This window comes from Puntigrus tetrazona, chromosome 8 (genome assembly GCF_018831695.1).
Source record: "Puntigrus tetrazona isolate hp1 chromosome 8, ASM1883169v1, whole genome shotgun sequence".
Lineage (NCBI taxonomy): Eukaryota > Metazoa > Chordata > Actinopteri > Cypriniformes > Cyprinidae > Puntigrus > Puntigrus tetrazona.
The window spans coordinates 18,360,857-18,378,723 of NC_056706.1; the positions used below are offsets into that span (position 1 = coordinate 18,360,857).

The window sequence follows — 17,867 nt, forward strand, 5'->3', positions numbered from 1 at the left end:
TTTTTTTCAGGAATGAGAATAGGGTTGAGAATACGGTCAGATAAAGTGCACCGTGCCTCTTGAGGTCTGTGTATGGCGATGCATTTGGACAGTTGTTGAGCGTGAGTTTAAAGGCACGACACAGGATGCACAAGTGACTGCAAAAGTGAGGAAACACACCTGTCGAGGGCTGGGGGATGTTAGTGAGGGTGAGCAGTGATGACAGAGGGTATGCACTTCTGCGCTTTATTGTGAAGGTTAGCAGCTGGGACACATGCATGCATGTATATCATAATCTGCTTTTCGACAAGGTTAATGGTTTATAACAGCCCTGGCTATACACTCCAACAACTGTAGTATAGCTCAGCACCTGCTGCTGTTTTCACTGAGAAGCTATTTGAGCGTGATTACATCTCTGCATTTGACCAAAAAACACTGCAAAATCATCCAAATGCTCGACATTCATATCGCTTATTCTATGGGAACAAATACATATAATCTTCTGGTTTGTCTCTGTGGGCAGAAGCATGAGCCTTCTTTCCCCCCGTGGACCTAATTAATGAAGTAAAGGTGCAGTCGGGGTGGTGAAGGGGTGCCGGAAGACAAGTGTGTTGTGATTGGCAGGATGAAATGAGCACGTTGCTTTTCATTTGAAACACCTTTTGGAAAGCTCGGTTTGTTATGTTTGGCACAAAGACCCTGAAACATGAGATTCCCTTTACAACTGATTGAAACGGAGAACCTGTAACACATAATCGTTTACTTAAATTAAGAAAAATGTTCTTAAAACATTAAGAAAATATTATTTTTCAAGTTATTATATATATTACTGCTACAGAATTGTATATAATATATATATATAATATATTTCAGTTTTGCTAAAGCTTGTGCCGTTTGCATAAAACTTGTACTTGTACATCGAATATTGTTTGTTCTTAAGATAATTATTTGTAATTATTTTTTAACTGCTGTAAATAAAAGCATGGATTAAATGTAAATGTACTTTGGTCAATCTTCTTTTTTTTTTACACTATTAAAGTTACTGTAAACTGTCACAGAAACGTGCTTTTGTATATTTGTGGAAAAAGAGCACATTGGGCTTCTACAGTTTGTTATGTTTTTTTGGAGATTACATCATTGGTCCGGTTTATCCAGTTAATGAGATTACCTCATCATATCTCTGTTCCAGACAGTGCGTATATCAGACAGTCTGCCAAAAACAATCTGCCGATATTTATCACGGGAACTCTGTATATCACGAGGGGCTTTAGTGAGGGCTCAAGTTCTTCATTCTCTGTTTACGTGTTTCTTTGTTCTCTTTGATTTGAAAGTGTCTGGATCCTATTGGTCATGTCAGTACTGTTGTTACTGGTTGATGTCCGCATACATGTGTGTGTGTGTGTGTGTGTGTGTGTGTGTGTGTGTGTGTGTGTGTGAGTGAGTGTGTGTGTGTGTGCGCGCACAGCGTCCCTTTCTACTTTCTTTAACGGTCATCTTTTCAAAAATTATTTTTCTCTTGTCCCAAATTGGCTACACATAGTTTCAATCAGATTTGTGTCAATCTTGTTTCATTCTTTTGGAGTCATAGGGGCCTCACAGTGTCACTATTAATTAGACCACATGTTATGTCTATGTATGTGTGTGTGTGTGTGTGTGTGTGTGTGTTTTTCCAGTCCTGTAAGACGGGTCTTTAATGGATGGATCAGCCCCACCCTTTAAGGTAGTTTGTCTTATTTTATTTCAAGATATTTGAGGGTTGACTCACACTGTTCATTAAATAAATGCATCATTAAAAATTGCATTAAAGTACTAAATCCAGGATTTATAGATATAATAATGTCTTTTTAATGTTCCAGAGGTAGTTTTATGAAGCATGGAAAACACAGTCAAATAAGCATTAATAGTCACACAGTACTATCAATCCACTGGAAGCTTACATCCTCTTTTGAAATGATGTATAGCATAAAAAAAGATGCAATTGTTATATATTAATACTCGTTTTCAATATAATATTGAATTGCACCATAAAGTCACATCATAATCGAGAACTGTGCTTTAGTTAGTCAACATAGTGTACTTTAAAGCACAACAAAATAATAATGATTTAAAATGTATTTTAAAGTAAATTTAAAGAAATTTTTACAAAGTGCACTTTGTGCAAATTGTACTTAAGTGTGTTGAGAAAGTCATAAAAGTGCACTTTAAGTACACTTAAGTGGCTTTTTATATCATTATTATCACATTATTTGCAAGTAACAGTTAAAAAATATTAAAGACTTGAAGAACACTGCACTTTTTCACAAGTGGTTTGGAAAATGGATGGATGGGCTATTAATGTATCTCGCTTTAAACACAGCAATGCATATAGCCATGCATAAACACGTGCAATGACGCTAAGACAGTATTGTATTTAAGGAACATATTTAATAGCAGTAGTTAGTTACAGAAATTTCAAAAAATATAACATAATTTCATGAATATAAATTCATTTACACCCCCAAATGTATGCCCTTCTTCGTTTTTTTCCCAGAGACATTTGTCACCAGCCATCTGTCTGTCTGCCCACCCCCCTAAACCCCGACTCTGTGTCTGCGCTTTAAACTATCTAATCAAGCAGCATCACCTTTGCACTGGAACACACTATCTCACACACACACACACACATTCACATCGTGGAGTTTAACAAAAATTATACTTTTATATCTCCTCTTAACAAGTGCTACGAATACCGAACACGTTTCCGAACATTGCAAATTAGCAGAAAAAAAAAATAGTATGAAAATACTGTACAATTTGTACAATCTCTGCACCAGTGTATATAGGCTTCAACGCACAGTCACACACTCTTACAGCAGCACAAGCAAGTTCGTCCTCAGTGCAGCATCGTTGTGATCGGTTTAACCGTTTCTCCGGACAGCCGGCCTCCTGTTTGCTTGAATAGTTCTGTGTGTGCGTGTTTTGAGCGTGTCAAAGTCAACAAGTAGATGTGGGCGAACATAAACTCACACACTGCATACACACAGAGTCACATCGTTCCAGCAGTTCATCCATGAATACAGTAGAGTACACCGAACTATGAGTGTTATTTACAAAACACAGAGCAATATGTTCTCCAAAGTCCATTGGGTCGCCACATCAGAACGGACCAGCCGTCAATAGACTCCCACCTCAACCCAATGTTTTTTCTTCTTCTTCAACTTCATGTTTTCCGTTCTTCTCCTTCCGTCTCCTCACACTTTGGTGGCCAGCGACTGCACCTCTGACTTCTGAGTCTGGGCGCTGAGGGTTGAAGACATGGAGCTCATGTGCCCATGCATGGCCTTCTTCAGGTTCAGCAGACACAGGCACTGCGAGCGGAAGCGCAGGTCGAAGAAGGCGTAGAGGAACGGGTTAAGGCAGCTGTTGACATACGCCAGGCACGTGGCGTACGGATGAGCCAGAAGCAGAAAGTTTAGGAAGCCGCATGAGGTGGGCGCCAGGTCTAGATACGACAACGCATCCATGCTCTTCAGCACATGGAAAGGCGTCCAGCAGAAGGCAAACACCACCACCAAGGTAGTGATGATCTTCAGGAGTCGACGCTTCTTCTGGTCTTCTTTGCGCAGGTGGCTGAAATGCCGGGTGACTGTGCAGCCGATGAAGCAGTAGCAGACGGTCATGGCCAAGAAGGGCAGGAGAAAGCCAAGAGCGGAGGACGAAAGGCTCAGACCCGCAATCCAAAGGGATTCGTGATGCTGGTTGAGAGTGACCAGGCTGAAGTCCATCGCGCAGGTGGTGCGGTTGTTCCCGGCGTCGTCCACCGTGGTGCGAAACAGGAGAGTCGGCACGGCCAGCAGGCACGAGAGGAACCAGATGGCGCCCAGCGACGCCAGCATGGTGGCCCGGGACCGGAGCCGCCCGCTGGACAGAGAGTGGACGATGGCGAGGTAGCGGTCAAAACTCAGGCAGGTCAGGCAGAAGACGCTGGCGTACATGTTGACAAGCACCACGTAACTGCTGATCTTGCAGAGGGCCACGCCGAAGGGCCAGTGGTAACCCAGCGCGGTGTACACAGCCCACAGCGGCAGCGTGATGACGAACGTCAGGTCCGCGAGCGCCAGGTTACCGATGTAGACGTCCGCCGCGCGCCGCTTGGACTTGGCGCGCCAGACGGTGAAGATGACCACGCCGTTCCCGGAGAGACCGAGGATGAAGATGAGCATGTACAGCACGGGGATGAGGGAATAAGACGGCTCCCACTCGGAGTAGTCGCACGCAGTCTCGTTATCGTCGTAGTACTCATAGGAGTCGGCGTATTCCGGCGTTAATGGCTCCATTTGGCGAGGGCGCTTTGGTTACGAGTCCGTCAGTTTCCTCGTGCGGTTTTATCCGAATTTCTGGTCTCGGTTTGATAGAGCTGAGTGGCTTTTTCTGTCCGAAACAGGAGTCTAAGGTAAGTTTCCCCTCGCTGGAAGCTGAAGCGCGTCTGTGTGAGGGAGAGAAGCGCCCTGTCTTTTTAAACTCCAGACTTCTCACCCCTCCCTTTGGACCCATATATCGGACCCCTTATCTCCAGCCCCCATACACACACACACACACACACACACTCCCACCCACCACGGCACAGCAACCCCCCCGGGCCACGCAGTCGGCAGGAGCGAGTGTGTCAACAAAGTGAGCTTAACTCTTGTTTTTCTTCTTAATGAAAAAGCAATGGCCCCGCTCGTCTTTCAAGTTAGATTTAACTTTAATTGTCCGACAAAAAAATGTTTTCGCGTCACGTCTCATTTACGGGACTTTTCTGAATAAAACACGGGGAGAAACAACGCAGAGACGCAGAATTGAAGTGGATGTTAACTTTAACACAGCAAACACTTGTTCCCCCGTGTCAAGCGTGCTTAAACATCCCGGGCAAATAAATCATTTGACAATTAATAGGCTAATTCGTTTTTAAGTAGGCCGGCCTGGCGTTTTCTGTTCTGAAACGATAAGCTTAGCTTTAATTGCTTCCTGAGAGTTTGTGTAAAACTTCGTCGCACTTTTTCGAACATTTGAATTTAATTACTAATGAGAAAAAAAATGAAAAGACTTTGAAAAAACCAGTGATGAGTTTAATTAAATGGAAATAAATCGCTACAATAAGACGTTACAGGCAAAGCATCCGTACAAGTTTTTGTAACGTGTTTAGGCTATTCTCGCAGGCCTATCTGCAATAGCCTACTGTTTTTCTATAAATTATTTTTTATGCGTGTATCTTTTTTTAATGAGCATTGCTTAAATTAGACGGCGCAGCTGTATGGCACAAATTGAGCTCGGCTTAACTAAACGTGCAAGCGTAAACAGGTTTCAGACAGGTTCCCGGTGAAACCAGAGCCTGGGACCAAACGATAATGTAAAAGAGGCATTGCGCTGTGATTTCCTCTCACTCAAACATTACATGAGGGTGACATTCAGTCACTTCAAACACCCCGCTTCCCTCGCTGCAGCCCCTTTAATAGAGATTTACACGCACGAGAAACATAAACAGACCCGTTTCGTTATATTAGGCTATGCTTCATATGCAATTGATGAACAAATGAATAGTTTCAAACAATAAAACAAAAAAGCCACTTGAGTAAACTATTTATTTTGAATGAATCGTTTAATTTTAACATGTCGAACCACTGAGAAAATTGCCGATTTATGCATTTTTTTAAAAAAGTGTCACCCTCGTCGGATGAATCGTAAAATCCAATTAATGCAGCGACTAAAAAATGCAGTGTTCGGCTCGCTTTAAAGCGTTCAGAGAGCCTTCAGTGATTAGATCACATGTCGGTAAAGGATTTGGATATGTGTGAATTTAATTCTCACTTTCTGGCGTTTATTTGCATGATAATAGCGGACACAAACTCGCAAAATAAACAAAAAACAAAAGGAAACGACGCATTTGACGTTAACGAGTTTCTTAAGGACGCGCTGTTCACGCGTTACACCCAATTCGCAGCGGCTGAAAAAAGGCAGTTAAAGCGAAATAGCTCAGGCTGAATGGAGACGATTCACATTCAAAACAAACAGGGAAACCCGACTACACCTCGCTTGTCTTTCCTCGCGCACCTGAGATGCTCTGCAGACGATGTCTTTCTGGTCTTCATCACGCGCACGTCTCGGTTCACGCACCGAACTCCTTAAATTAACGTGCGATTGCGATCACATTTAGGGGGATCGGTGTGTAAATCCATTTATCAAACTCTCTCCACAACGCTGATGAAATCATCTGCAGATCCTCACTTAATAAGCCGGTATCTTCTACTCGGGCGTGAATAATGTGAATTACATCTTATGATAGTGTGATAGGACAGTGAAGACTAATGTAAAAGACAACAGAAGGCTCGATGCATCAGATTAGATATGCAATGCGCGAACAGTGCCGCTTATGGCAAAGCATGCATTTGAATAAATGGACGTTCACCTTTTATTCCGAGGAGACTGTCCGCGCATGTTCATGAGAATAAAATCTTTTGGCAATCGGAGCTTTCTAGAACGCCGCATCTGTGGTATGATCTTTATTTGTTTCAGCTCGTAAACATCTTCAGCTTTAGAAGCAAAAACTTCCAGGCGGTCTGGGTTATTGAAAAGAAAGTAACCTGGGTGCATGTTCATCAGACTGACATAAATGGTGATTTTTTTTAGATATACACTCTTCAGATAAAGGTTTAAATAAATAATAATAAAGTAAAAGTAAAATAAATAAAGCTTGAATACCCTTGAAAGCACCTGTTAAATGATGCACACGCTGCCTCACTGTAATAGTAAAGTCAAGCTATAATAAGAAAAGCCATGGTTCGTATTTGGCATGATTACTCATGGCATTCATATTTGTTGAAATATTAATTGCAGTCGTAAATTATCGCACGGATTTGGAGCTGGCATAAAGTCAACGAGGAGCTCCTGGTGAGCACGTGAGGTAACTAGGTTGATCTTCATGCCCCCATAATCCTTTGCCCTGGCCAAGCCTGCCCCTCACCCCTTCCTCTGCGTGTTGTTTTTGTTGAACCTCAGTGCTTCATATCGGGAGAAACTAAAACACTCCACACACACACACCCACAGCAGACACCCTGGCAAAAACAACAGACAGTTTCCTGCTTAAATCAAGCTGGAAGGCCCTCAAATGATCTGCGCCCTCTAGTGGATTTATAAATAGACGACACACACACACACACACACACACATAGAGAGAGAGAGGGGTTGTTAGGCTGCTATCTGATTGACTGTGGAGAGATGTGGCTGCCTGCTGCTCTAATAGATCCTTTAGATAAATAAATAAATCCACACATTTAAAAAATAAAAGAAACGCTGATAAGAAGCAGATGGTCAGATTAGCCAGACGACTTTCAAACACTCAGCACACACCTCTAATTGGGAGATTAGACAGATGAATTTGAGATCTTCACCAAAAAGCCCTTTGTTGTGACAAATCAAGCTTTTTTTTAGCGAAAGCTTTGTTTGAGCGTGATTTACTCATGGACATTTGATCACATTGATAACACTGTACTCGTCCATGACTTGTGAAGCCAAACAGGAGAGAGGGAGAATGAGGGGTCGGAGGTCAAAGAAGTTGAATTTGATATAAAAGTGAAGCATATAAAGTGTCATGAAGTAAACGCTCCAAATGTAATGAAAAGATAATCCTGAATTTAGAGTATTGTGGTATTAAATGTGGTTCTGGATGTCTTTTAAACCCATGGGTTTAAAAAAAATATGTACTGTAGAAGCCTGTTTTTGCCACAGGATAAAAATGTTTTTTTTTTTATTCTGGCAGTTCTGTCTGTATTTAATTATTTTATTTACTCTCACAATTCTGACTTGTTTTTGAAAAAGTTGCAATAAACGCAAAGGTTTGAGGTCATTAACATGTTTTTGAAAGAAATTTCACTTAATAAACAATATAGTTGCGAGCAGACAGAAAATAACCACACATATAAACGACGACGAGCGGACAAACTGGACTTAAATACACAAAGTCAATACTAAATTAACGAGACACACCTGACGACAATGATACAATTAACTGAACCGAAAAGTAGGGCATACAGAGCACATGGGACAATCAAAACAACAACACAAGAGTCCAAAGACGTGACAACTGCATTTTGTTTGGTGTAAACAGTAATTTTATTACATGTAGTATATTTGATTACAATTTAAAACGAGCATTTCCTATTTTAATAATAAAAATTGTGAGCATTAAAGTGACACTTGTTACATGATCCCTCAGAAATCATTCAGATATGATTATTTGGTGCTAAAGAAACATATATTTAATATCATTGTTGTAAACATCGTGCCATTAGATATTTTGTGTAGCCATTGTGTTTTTTTAGGATTCATTTTTCAAACTTCAGTGCATCCTTGCCGAATAAACGTTTAAATGGAAACTTGCGTTCATCACGGTTCTGGCAAAAAAATGCAACTGAATGTAAGTTTTCTAATAGGCATGACCATCGTGTTGAGCTGCGAAGAGTCAGACCACACAAGAAATAGTCACTTTGCCTGTGAGTCAGTGGGTGTATGTGTGAGACCTATAGCAGCTGTGTTGTTTTTGCCCTGTCCAGCTGACCGCACCGCTGCTAAATATCAGGTTAGAGTGGTCCTCCATTCCATGGGACTTCATTTAAACACACACACACACACACACACACACACACACACACACACACACACACACACACACACACACACACACACACACAGAGAGAGATAGACGAAGCGCTCTGGTTCAGGCTGAAGCCAGCAGAGGTGAAGCTGCAAGAGGGGTGTGGGCTATAACTGGGGGATTGTTTGAAGTATACAGCTGTCAGGCTCCTAACACGTCAGATTCGATCTCACGACTTCATTTGTGGAACTTCAAACCCCACAAATCACACAAAGGTGCGTAAGATTCTCTGCTACTGTGTGTCGCCGTGCGCTTCAGGCAATGTAGTGGAAGGACAGTGCGTTTCAAGAGGTTGTTTCTTGTATGTAGTGGATAATATGTTGTGTATTGGTTGTTTGGACTCTCTGTTGTAAAAGCAATGTCCCAAGTGTTCATACGGGTATGCTAAACACCAAGAAAGCTCTTCAGACGATATCACACCCATGTGCCGCTCGACACCCCACTTCTGTCTTTTACACACACACACACACTTAGATCACCAGCTTTCTGTTGATTTAGGCCTTTGAGCTAATTCATTGAGATTTAAAAGGCAATCATGTGTCTTTGTTTGCCTTTTAGCTTAGCGCGTTAGCATTCGCTTCTGATTTGATGTAGACCGTCCTGAGTCTTTGAAAACCCTCAAAGCATATGTGCCTGTTCACCCGCTCACTCTCTTCATGTGTAGCCTGTAATCACACAGTAGAGGAACGTTTTCTGTCAATGAATGTGTTTTTCCACCTCCTCTTAAGTGAGTTGCCATTCTGTAGCTCTGGGTCGGTCCAGCCCAGCTCATTATTGAAGGCATTTTTGAAATATGTCGCCTGCGGGCAGCCGTCTGACTCTTTGACTCTTTACCCTGAGACTGCCCTGGCTGATAAGTCTGATAACACACTCACCTGGACATAGCCAAGGGACTTTTAAAATAGTGTTTCATTTAGTGCTTTCTCAGCCTTAAAGCTTAGGCCATAATGAAAATGCCATGTGGACTTCCCTCTTGGGCTGATTATTTATGTTACGATGTTTCTTATGCTCTTTAAAGAGTCGTTTACTGTATGAGTATGTATATACATATATATATATATATATATATATATATATATATATATATATATATATATATATATATATATATATATAAGTAAAAACTATTTCCCCATATAAGAGCATATGCTTGAAAAGTCCAATTTATTTAGAATTGCAATAAAATACTGACCACTACAGGTGAAAGGCGACCAGCATATATATGATGTTTGCCTTAAAATAAAATGAAACAATGACGCCTTAAAAATGTAACCTTTTTTTCATTATTACACACCAAAATTATTTTATGTATCCTGACTGAGGTCAATATCCTGCTAAATATATCAGCCGTAGGAAAGAGGGGACACATAAGACACAAATGGCACTATTTCCTGAGAATCATCCATAAATTATGAGGCTCATAAATAGCTCATGTTGAATGGACACACATGCTGGTGCATGAACACATGCAGAAAGCTGACAGACTTGTCCTCAAGTGGCCGCACACAGTACAGACACGATTGTGTGGAGCACCGGATCAAATAAGTCTATTGTTATGAAGGAAGCTAATGCAATTGATGATTGCTGGTTCCTGCTTCTAGTGTATATGGTATTGTACAGTGATAGCAGGGTGGTGCTGGAAATTACATTATACATAAAACCTCTGCGAGAGGCTGGATAGGACACGTACAAATACACAGCAGTAACACCAATTATCTTTTTCCATTAAGGGCATATATTGGCCCACTTATTGCATTTTTCGTTCATTTGCCTGCATAAGGTCAAATTTGATAAAAATGTGTCATTTTGATTATCCCATCAAATTTTTTAAAAGCAGAATCGATTTTTGCAATGGCACAGAATCTGCATCGGACATCACACATTTAGATTTTTAAACATTATTATTTAATTTGTTTAATTATTAATTAATTTTTAATTATTTAATTTATTATTTAAACACAGTATTTAATGTATGTCAATATCATCACAAGCGCACACGGTTTAATTTGGATGTGTCTGGGAAAGTTTTTTTTACTCTCAAAGATTGTGTACTCCTCGACTTTATTTGACTGACAGACTGCAATGGTTTGAGTTAAAAATCTTCTGTAGATTAAAGTCACCAACATCTTGGATTCCAACAAATCATGTATCATTTTGTATTTTTCTGAAAATAAAAATAAATATATATTTTTTAAAATTAGCTCATTGTTGCTCAATTTGTCAACATGAGTCACAGGTTGACATTCAATCCTCAAATTTATGTAGAAACAATATAAAAACAGCATATTGTTAGTATTTGTAAACGTCTCTAGAAAATTGTTCTTTTTTTTCAAATAGATCTTTAAATGAATAATCTATAAACCATACTACACCACAAACATGGGCTTTCTCCTCCTTAAACTCTCTCTAAATCTGAATCAGGAACAAAGAGGGTTTGCAAGGTGTTTCCCTGCTTGCTCTTAGTGATCTCTGACCCCAGCTGTCTCCCTTGCCCTTCGTCCTGAAAATGGATAAAGCAGCAAGCAAAGCAGGAAGCAGTTTGGACTCAGGATAATGGAAGATGCTGTGTGTGTTTTTGTGTGGGGTCTCCTTCAACATAAATAACATTCAGAGTTGATGTTATGAAGGGTTCGTCTGATAAAGTAGGCCCAAATATAGGTGTTTTTAGGGTTTAATAGAACATAGTGTTGTCTTTGGTCTAAACTCGTATGTGCACTACAAGGTTAAAATCACAAACGCCCACTTGTATCCCACCACACCACACACACACACACACACACCACACATATTTTATTTTATCTGCTTTGAGGCTTTAAGACACTCCATTAATATACACGTATAAACAATAGCAGTATAATAATAGTGAAATTAATCTTTTTTGGTTTTCTCCAATTTCGTTTAAAGACAGTTTACCAAAAAATTGCTGCACTAGCCTTCACTGTTGTGCACTGTTATGAAATACTATTTGTATTAATACCCCCATGTTGCTCCAAACCTGTCTTTATTCGTCTTCGAAACACAATATTTTGGATGAAACCCGGGAGGCTTGTCCCATTGATTGTATAAACACCGTCAAGGTCCAGAAAAGTATGAAAGATGTCATTTGAATAGTCAAGCCCCCTGGTTTTCACCAAAAATATCTTAAATTGTGTTTATTGTGAAGAACTTTTTGGGGGGTTTGTAACAACATGGGCTTAAGTGATTACAAACTTTTTTTATTTTTGGGTGAAGTGATCCTTTAATTTGCAATTTTCATGCGAAATGTCATGTTTTTGTATAGGAGGTTGTGTTTATATTGATTTTTATTGATAGTTATACCTTAAGCCTTAACCTAATGGTTAAGTACAGCGTTCAATGAGGTCTCAATGAGTGTTAAAGGTCTTGAGAACCGAAAGACAAGCTGGTGCTGCTGCTTTCCAGTCGTCCGATGTTGCTAAGCAGCCCATCTCTGAATTAACAGGAAGTGCCTTCTTTAATCATTATTTGTATAACCGGCATTTATGTGGAGCCCTTGGGCTGTGGATCAGGAAGAGGTGGTGATGGTGGGACGGAGGGAGAGAGGGAGGAAAAGGGAGGGAAAACATGGGAAGGAAAAACAAGAGAGAAGAAAAAACAGAGGTAGAAGATAAAGGTGATGAGAGGCAGGAATGGATAACGAGTAGGATTAGAGAAGATTGAAACACATTAATACTCAATCACACACACACAATGTGCATTCACACTGCTGCACACTTAAAACATGAGGATAAAGCTTACCGCCTATCTGGTTACCTCTTTCCTGGGGGCCCGAGAGGAATTCGGACACATCTGGACCCAAATCCTGCAGAAAACAACAGCTTCTCAATGGCTTTGCCTAAGACACACACACACACACGCATGCACACACACAAAACTGTTTTACCTGCATACTGTGTGAAAAGAAAGATGAAGCACAGTAAGAGTAAACTGAGAACTAATTCAGACCAGTTTTCATCAGCAAAAGAGCTAGCCATCCTGTTAAGTTAGACTTCTTGCTTGTTATAATGCTCAGTGTCATAAAATATATCACAAAAGTGTCATTCCCAGGAAACGGCGTATGAAAGTTTAGAGATAATTATGTATTTTTAATCATTTCATTCAAGTGATTTTTTGCTAAACTTATAAGAAATCATGTGTATATATACTTATTATACACACATTTATTTATTTATTTTTGCAATTCGATATAAGGTGGAAAATTCACAAAAAGTGGCATCTAATGGCAGAAAATAAATGTTACATTTTCATTCAGACCAGGACGAAAAAGACCAATAGGTAGATGTCAACACGAAGCGCCTGGAGATTTGTTTAAAAAATGATTCGATTAAATGAGCTCTTTCTTCTGAGAGACAACGGCACGCTTTAAGATGTAGAACTTTACAGGATGTTCACTTAGAGCTGTGTTACACATTACATTAACGGTAATTGAAAAAAAATAATAAATAAGTTAAAAAAATCCATAATAATTAAATGTTGTATTAGCATATTAGGATCACATAGCATCAAAATGGTCCTGTATTCTGAAGAAAGCCCTCATGACTCACTCACAATGAAATATGCACATTAGGGAAAATGAGGAATCAATCATAAAGTGTTGGGACACCTCAGCAATTATTTCAGCCTAATGGGTTCAAATATACCATTTCAAAAAAATACAAATTATGCATTCATCAGAATGCTAAGCAGAAATAAACTGCGGCCATTACTCAAACAGAATAACAAGAAAGTTCCCTTGTATTTGTAGATTAGATTTCTGGCTTGCCAGACAAGTTTTCCCCGGAGAGAGAGGTGCTTCATAACTTTGGACCGTTCCCACCAAAAATGTTCTAAATATGTATGTGTGTGCTATTCATGAGCCCCTGAAGGGCTGTTTCTGTTAAGGGGCCAAGATTGTTTTTACACTCTGTCAAAACCTCTTTTGCCATATGGTTTACAGTGACCCAAATGTGGCTGTTATTGAGCAGCCACTTTTAAAACTAATTCTGTCCTCGTGAGTATGTGCTTTGTCAGACCCCCACGGTGGCGTCCCGCTGAGAGGCAGAGGTGTCTCTGTTTGAGTGACAGGTGGATTTTAAACATCACATACCCTGTTTCACCAGAGAGCTGTGTTTCTATTCCAGAGATTTTACTGTAGCTGTAAACCGCACTGAGTGTTAAAGACAAACTCTTGCGCTCCAAATGGACCAAAAGATCTGGACGGAGATAAAAGAAACAGCAAAAGTACGGAAGCCGTTTCAAACACTGGATGAAAAGCGTACTTTTCAACTTTTTTATCTCATAGTTCTGACTTTTATTCAACCAATTCTGAGTTTATATATCACACTTTAGAAAAAAAGAATAGAAGATATAGTCAGGGGAATATTTTTTTTAATTAATTAAAAGAAAAATGGCTAAAATATACATGATTGTATGACTATTTCTGACACTCCTGATCCTAACCTGGGCTGTGTTAGTTAACTACGGTTGGACTGTACGCCCTTTTTCCATTCACACTCGAATGTTCCCTTTTTTGGTGGTGGTGTTTTTTCCTTTAATAAATAAATGTTATTAATCTCCCTTTACATCTGTCTGTCTATTTTACAAATATTTCTCTAAATGAAACATTAAATAGAGCTAAAATCTTGTTGGATCCTCTTTAAACTGTCAGTAAACCTCATAACTCCACCCATCTCGACCTAATGACTTCTATAACGTCATATTTATCCTGTGAAATACAATTTTAAAAACAAGCCCAGGCTTGTTTTGAGGGTGTCCCCTCATTAAAATTTGCATTCCAGTGAGGCAAAGAACACATTTTTTTGTGTAGTTTTTTAGGGCTAGTTTTGAGTAGCAATGGGGCTGATTTTGTCACGGTTACCTGGCAACCCTGCACAACAGCTGAAGGGTAAATATCTTCTTGTATGAATAAGTACAGCGTTTTGTTTAAGCGAGAATCACATATATTTCACATCTATAAAGGCACACATTATGTATTTGAGGCCTGAGACAGGTGGGACCTAAGACAGGGGGCTAGCATTTGTCGTAGACAGTAGCAACTAATCTTTAATCAAATGGGATTTTGGCCAAATGTATTTTACAACAGGAAAAACCGTGTCAAGTTTTTGCCAGGTATTTGGATACATGTTGGATATTGTATACTTATAATCTCCTATTTTGACTGGAATTGTGTTGGACGCAAATATTTATATTTTATTTCAAAGACAAAAATGCTTTATTCATTGCTTTACCTTCCCCTCTTCTTTGTGACATGCATGTTAAGCAAAAAATACATACTACCTTATTATAAAACCAAACAAAACAGAATATCTAAAAAGAAAGACACATGTTGTAAAAAACGCATTCATTGTATGGATGGAAAACAGAAGAAACAAAGTAATGCAAGATTTACTTATGAATAAATGAGATGAGTATTTCTGTTTTATGGTGAATTATCCCTGTACGCGAGAATTAGAGATCTAATCTCAGTCCTGTATAAAAATACTATATTATTAATGGCTTGTCTGTGCTATGATTAATGAGCATGCTTTGTTAAAGACCTCATTGTTGTAGTTCTCTTTTACTCTCGTAAGACGTACAATCGTCATCCTGTTGTTGACAATGGCTTCTGCTCTTATTGTTAGCGGACGCGTGCTAGCATGTGAGTTATTGGCAGTGTGTCGTCTCTCTGCACGTGTGTGTGTGTGTGTGTGTGTGTGTGTCCTGGACATCTGAGCGCTCTGTGAGCGGTCTGTAAAACACAACAAGCAATCTGACCGCGCAGACACTGCCAGCCGGTAGCTGTGTTTATGTGCCTGCGTGCTTGTGTATGTTCACTCTAAACTTCCTTATCTTCATGTTAGTCTTTTAATCAGGCGCTGCAGCCAGAACCAATCAAGAGCTGGCACAAATCACTTTCCTTCCACTCTGTCTTTTCCTTCTCAGAAAATCGCCAGTCTAATCAATCCTCTCTTTCTTTCTCTTCCTTGTCTTAAGGCCACAAACAGCCCTTGTGAAACTGAAGCATACTTAAGTGTACTTTTAAAGAGTGCTATTGCAGAATTAACTTACTATTTAAGTGTGCACTGTACGTATTATAGTTTAAATGTATATTAATAGCAGTTTTCTGAAGTTTATAATGCTTTTTGACCCACTTGAGTAAGACTTAAGCACATCTTTATATTTAATTTCATAATACTTTTATTGTCTTTGCAACATTGTTAAAATATAATGTCAAATTAAGCATATAGGTTTTTTTTATAGCAACACTATTAACTATGACTTTTCTGTCAATAGGTTCCTAACTTGCTGCTTATTAATAGATGGTAAGGTAGTTGTTAAGTTTAGTTATTGGTTAGGATTATTGATGTAGAATAAGTTAATGTAGAATATGGCATTATTATGTGCTTATTTACTACTAAAAAATGGCTAATATTCTAGTAACATGCATGCTAATAATAGACTAGTTAAGAGACCCTTCAATAAAGTGTTAGTTTATTAAATGCAACAAAATGCACTTACATATTTTAAGAAACAAAGTCAATCTTTTTTAGTACACTTATGTGGCCATATTATATGATATTATATATTTTAAAATATACTTTGAAGACTTGTATACTATTCAATACTATTAAGTGTACTTTTTTTTTCACAAGGGGCTATAAAGGTTCTTCAGCATTTCCATCTCAACAGCTGATTCTAATATTACCTTCATTATTTCTAGATGATTATAGCACACACACACACACACACACACACACACACACACACACACACACACACACACACACACACACGTCGCAGGCTAAAAGGTTATGGCTATTATCATACCAGACCAATGGGATGTGGAAAAGGGGAAAATACACATACATTATAGGGCCGAGAAGTATTTGGATGCACATTAAAAAAATAATGTTTTTAACTGTATCAGTATATGTTTGCATTTTTCTCAATCCCATCTCAGCTTAATTGCAACTTTATCTCACAAAATGCCACTTCATTTGTCATAATTGGTACTTATATATACACAGTTGGTACTCTGTCAGAAACTGACTTAATATCCTGACAACTTATGATCTCTAATATTCAAATGTGGCTAAAAAATGTCAGGTTTCAGTATCAAAAAAACATTAAAGCAACATGTAATGCTACATTCTTTTAAAATCATTACTGAAACTCATTGATGCATGTTTAAACAACATCGCAATATCAACGTTTCCAATCGAAAGCTTCAACATCACACAACAGTGTTTCATTCAGGCTTTTTTAATCACAATGCCACAATTTATCTCTTCGTATTGGTGCCAATGTTTTGTTAAAGCATACTTGGTTCAGTACATTATTATTTAAAGCAATGACATGCATATATTTTAAGAGCGTCTAAAGTGACAAAATACGTTTTGTCACCACTAACACATGCGCACTACAAAAGGCCACGTTATGGTGTGTAACAGGCTATTATTGGACTCTTTGGCGCTCTAAAACAGACAGAGGTTACTCTTTTGGAGCACTTTAGACAGACCCTCATGTTTATGTCTGCCGCTGCTGGTGAACACTGACAAACTGCCCTTTAACGATGGCACACGGGCTCAAAGCCAATGTCAAAGCCATGTGTGTGTCTCTCATAATGCACACAAATAACAAGCAGCACTGGTTGCTGTGGGAAAATATTTGCACTGGATCCTTTCTTTAGACACTCGCGGACGACCAGTCGGTATTAGCATTAGAGCTCAGGGTCGCTAGAAGGCAGAGTTAACAAACTGAAGAAATGTCAGAAGAAATGCTTTTTTGAAGACACGGAAGGAAAAAGGAAAGGGGTCTATAAACACACACACACACACACACACACACACACACTAACAGCCAAGCAGCTGACCTCCATCTTCTAAACGCTGACAGCTGCAGTACACCCATCAACACACACACAGACCTCTGTAAGCCTTTTTGTTTGATTATAAACAGATTATTTCTTAGCTGGGAGTTTCACCAAATAATGTGTACAGTGTCCAAACTTGGGCACTTTTGGGACACTTAAAAACCAAACAAAGCTCTTTTTGTGATATGTTTTGATTGAAAACATCTTATATTTTCGAAATACATACTTTTAAAGTGTGTTTAAGTTAAGTCTGAAACCTTTTGAGATGTGATGTACATTGTTATTAAAAATTTGAGGTTTGTAAGATTTGTTAATGTTTTGGATAAAAAGCCTCTTATGCTCACCAA

At 39.1% G+C, this 17,867-nt stretch overlaps 1 protein-coding gene across 1 annotated transcript; it reads right to left on the reverse strand.

Annotated features, from left to right (window-relative positions):
* Nucleotides 1–2,383: 2,383 nt before the first annotated feature.
* On the reverse strand, nucleotides 2,384–4,469 carry aplnra (apelin receptor a). The gene has a single exon (XM_043247754.1). It carries the CDS (start codon nucleotides 4,293–4,295, stop codon nucleotides 3,210–3,212), a length of 1,086 nt encoding a protein of 361 aa, XP_043103689.1. The 5' UTR covers nucleotides 4,296–4,469; the 3' UTR covers nucleotides 2,384–3,209.
* Between the last annotated feature and the right edge of the window lie 13,398 nt (nucleotides 4,470–17,867).

Coding starts and splice junctions, on each gene's coding strand:
- aplnra (XM_043247754.1), bottom strand. CDS start 4,295: ATGGAGCCATTAACGCCGGAATACGCCGACTCCTATGAGTACTACGAC.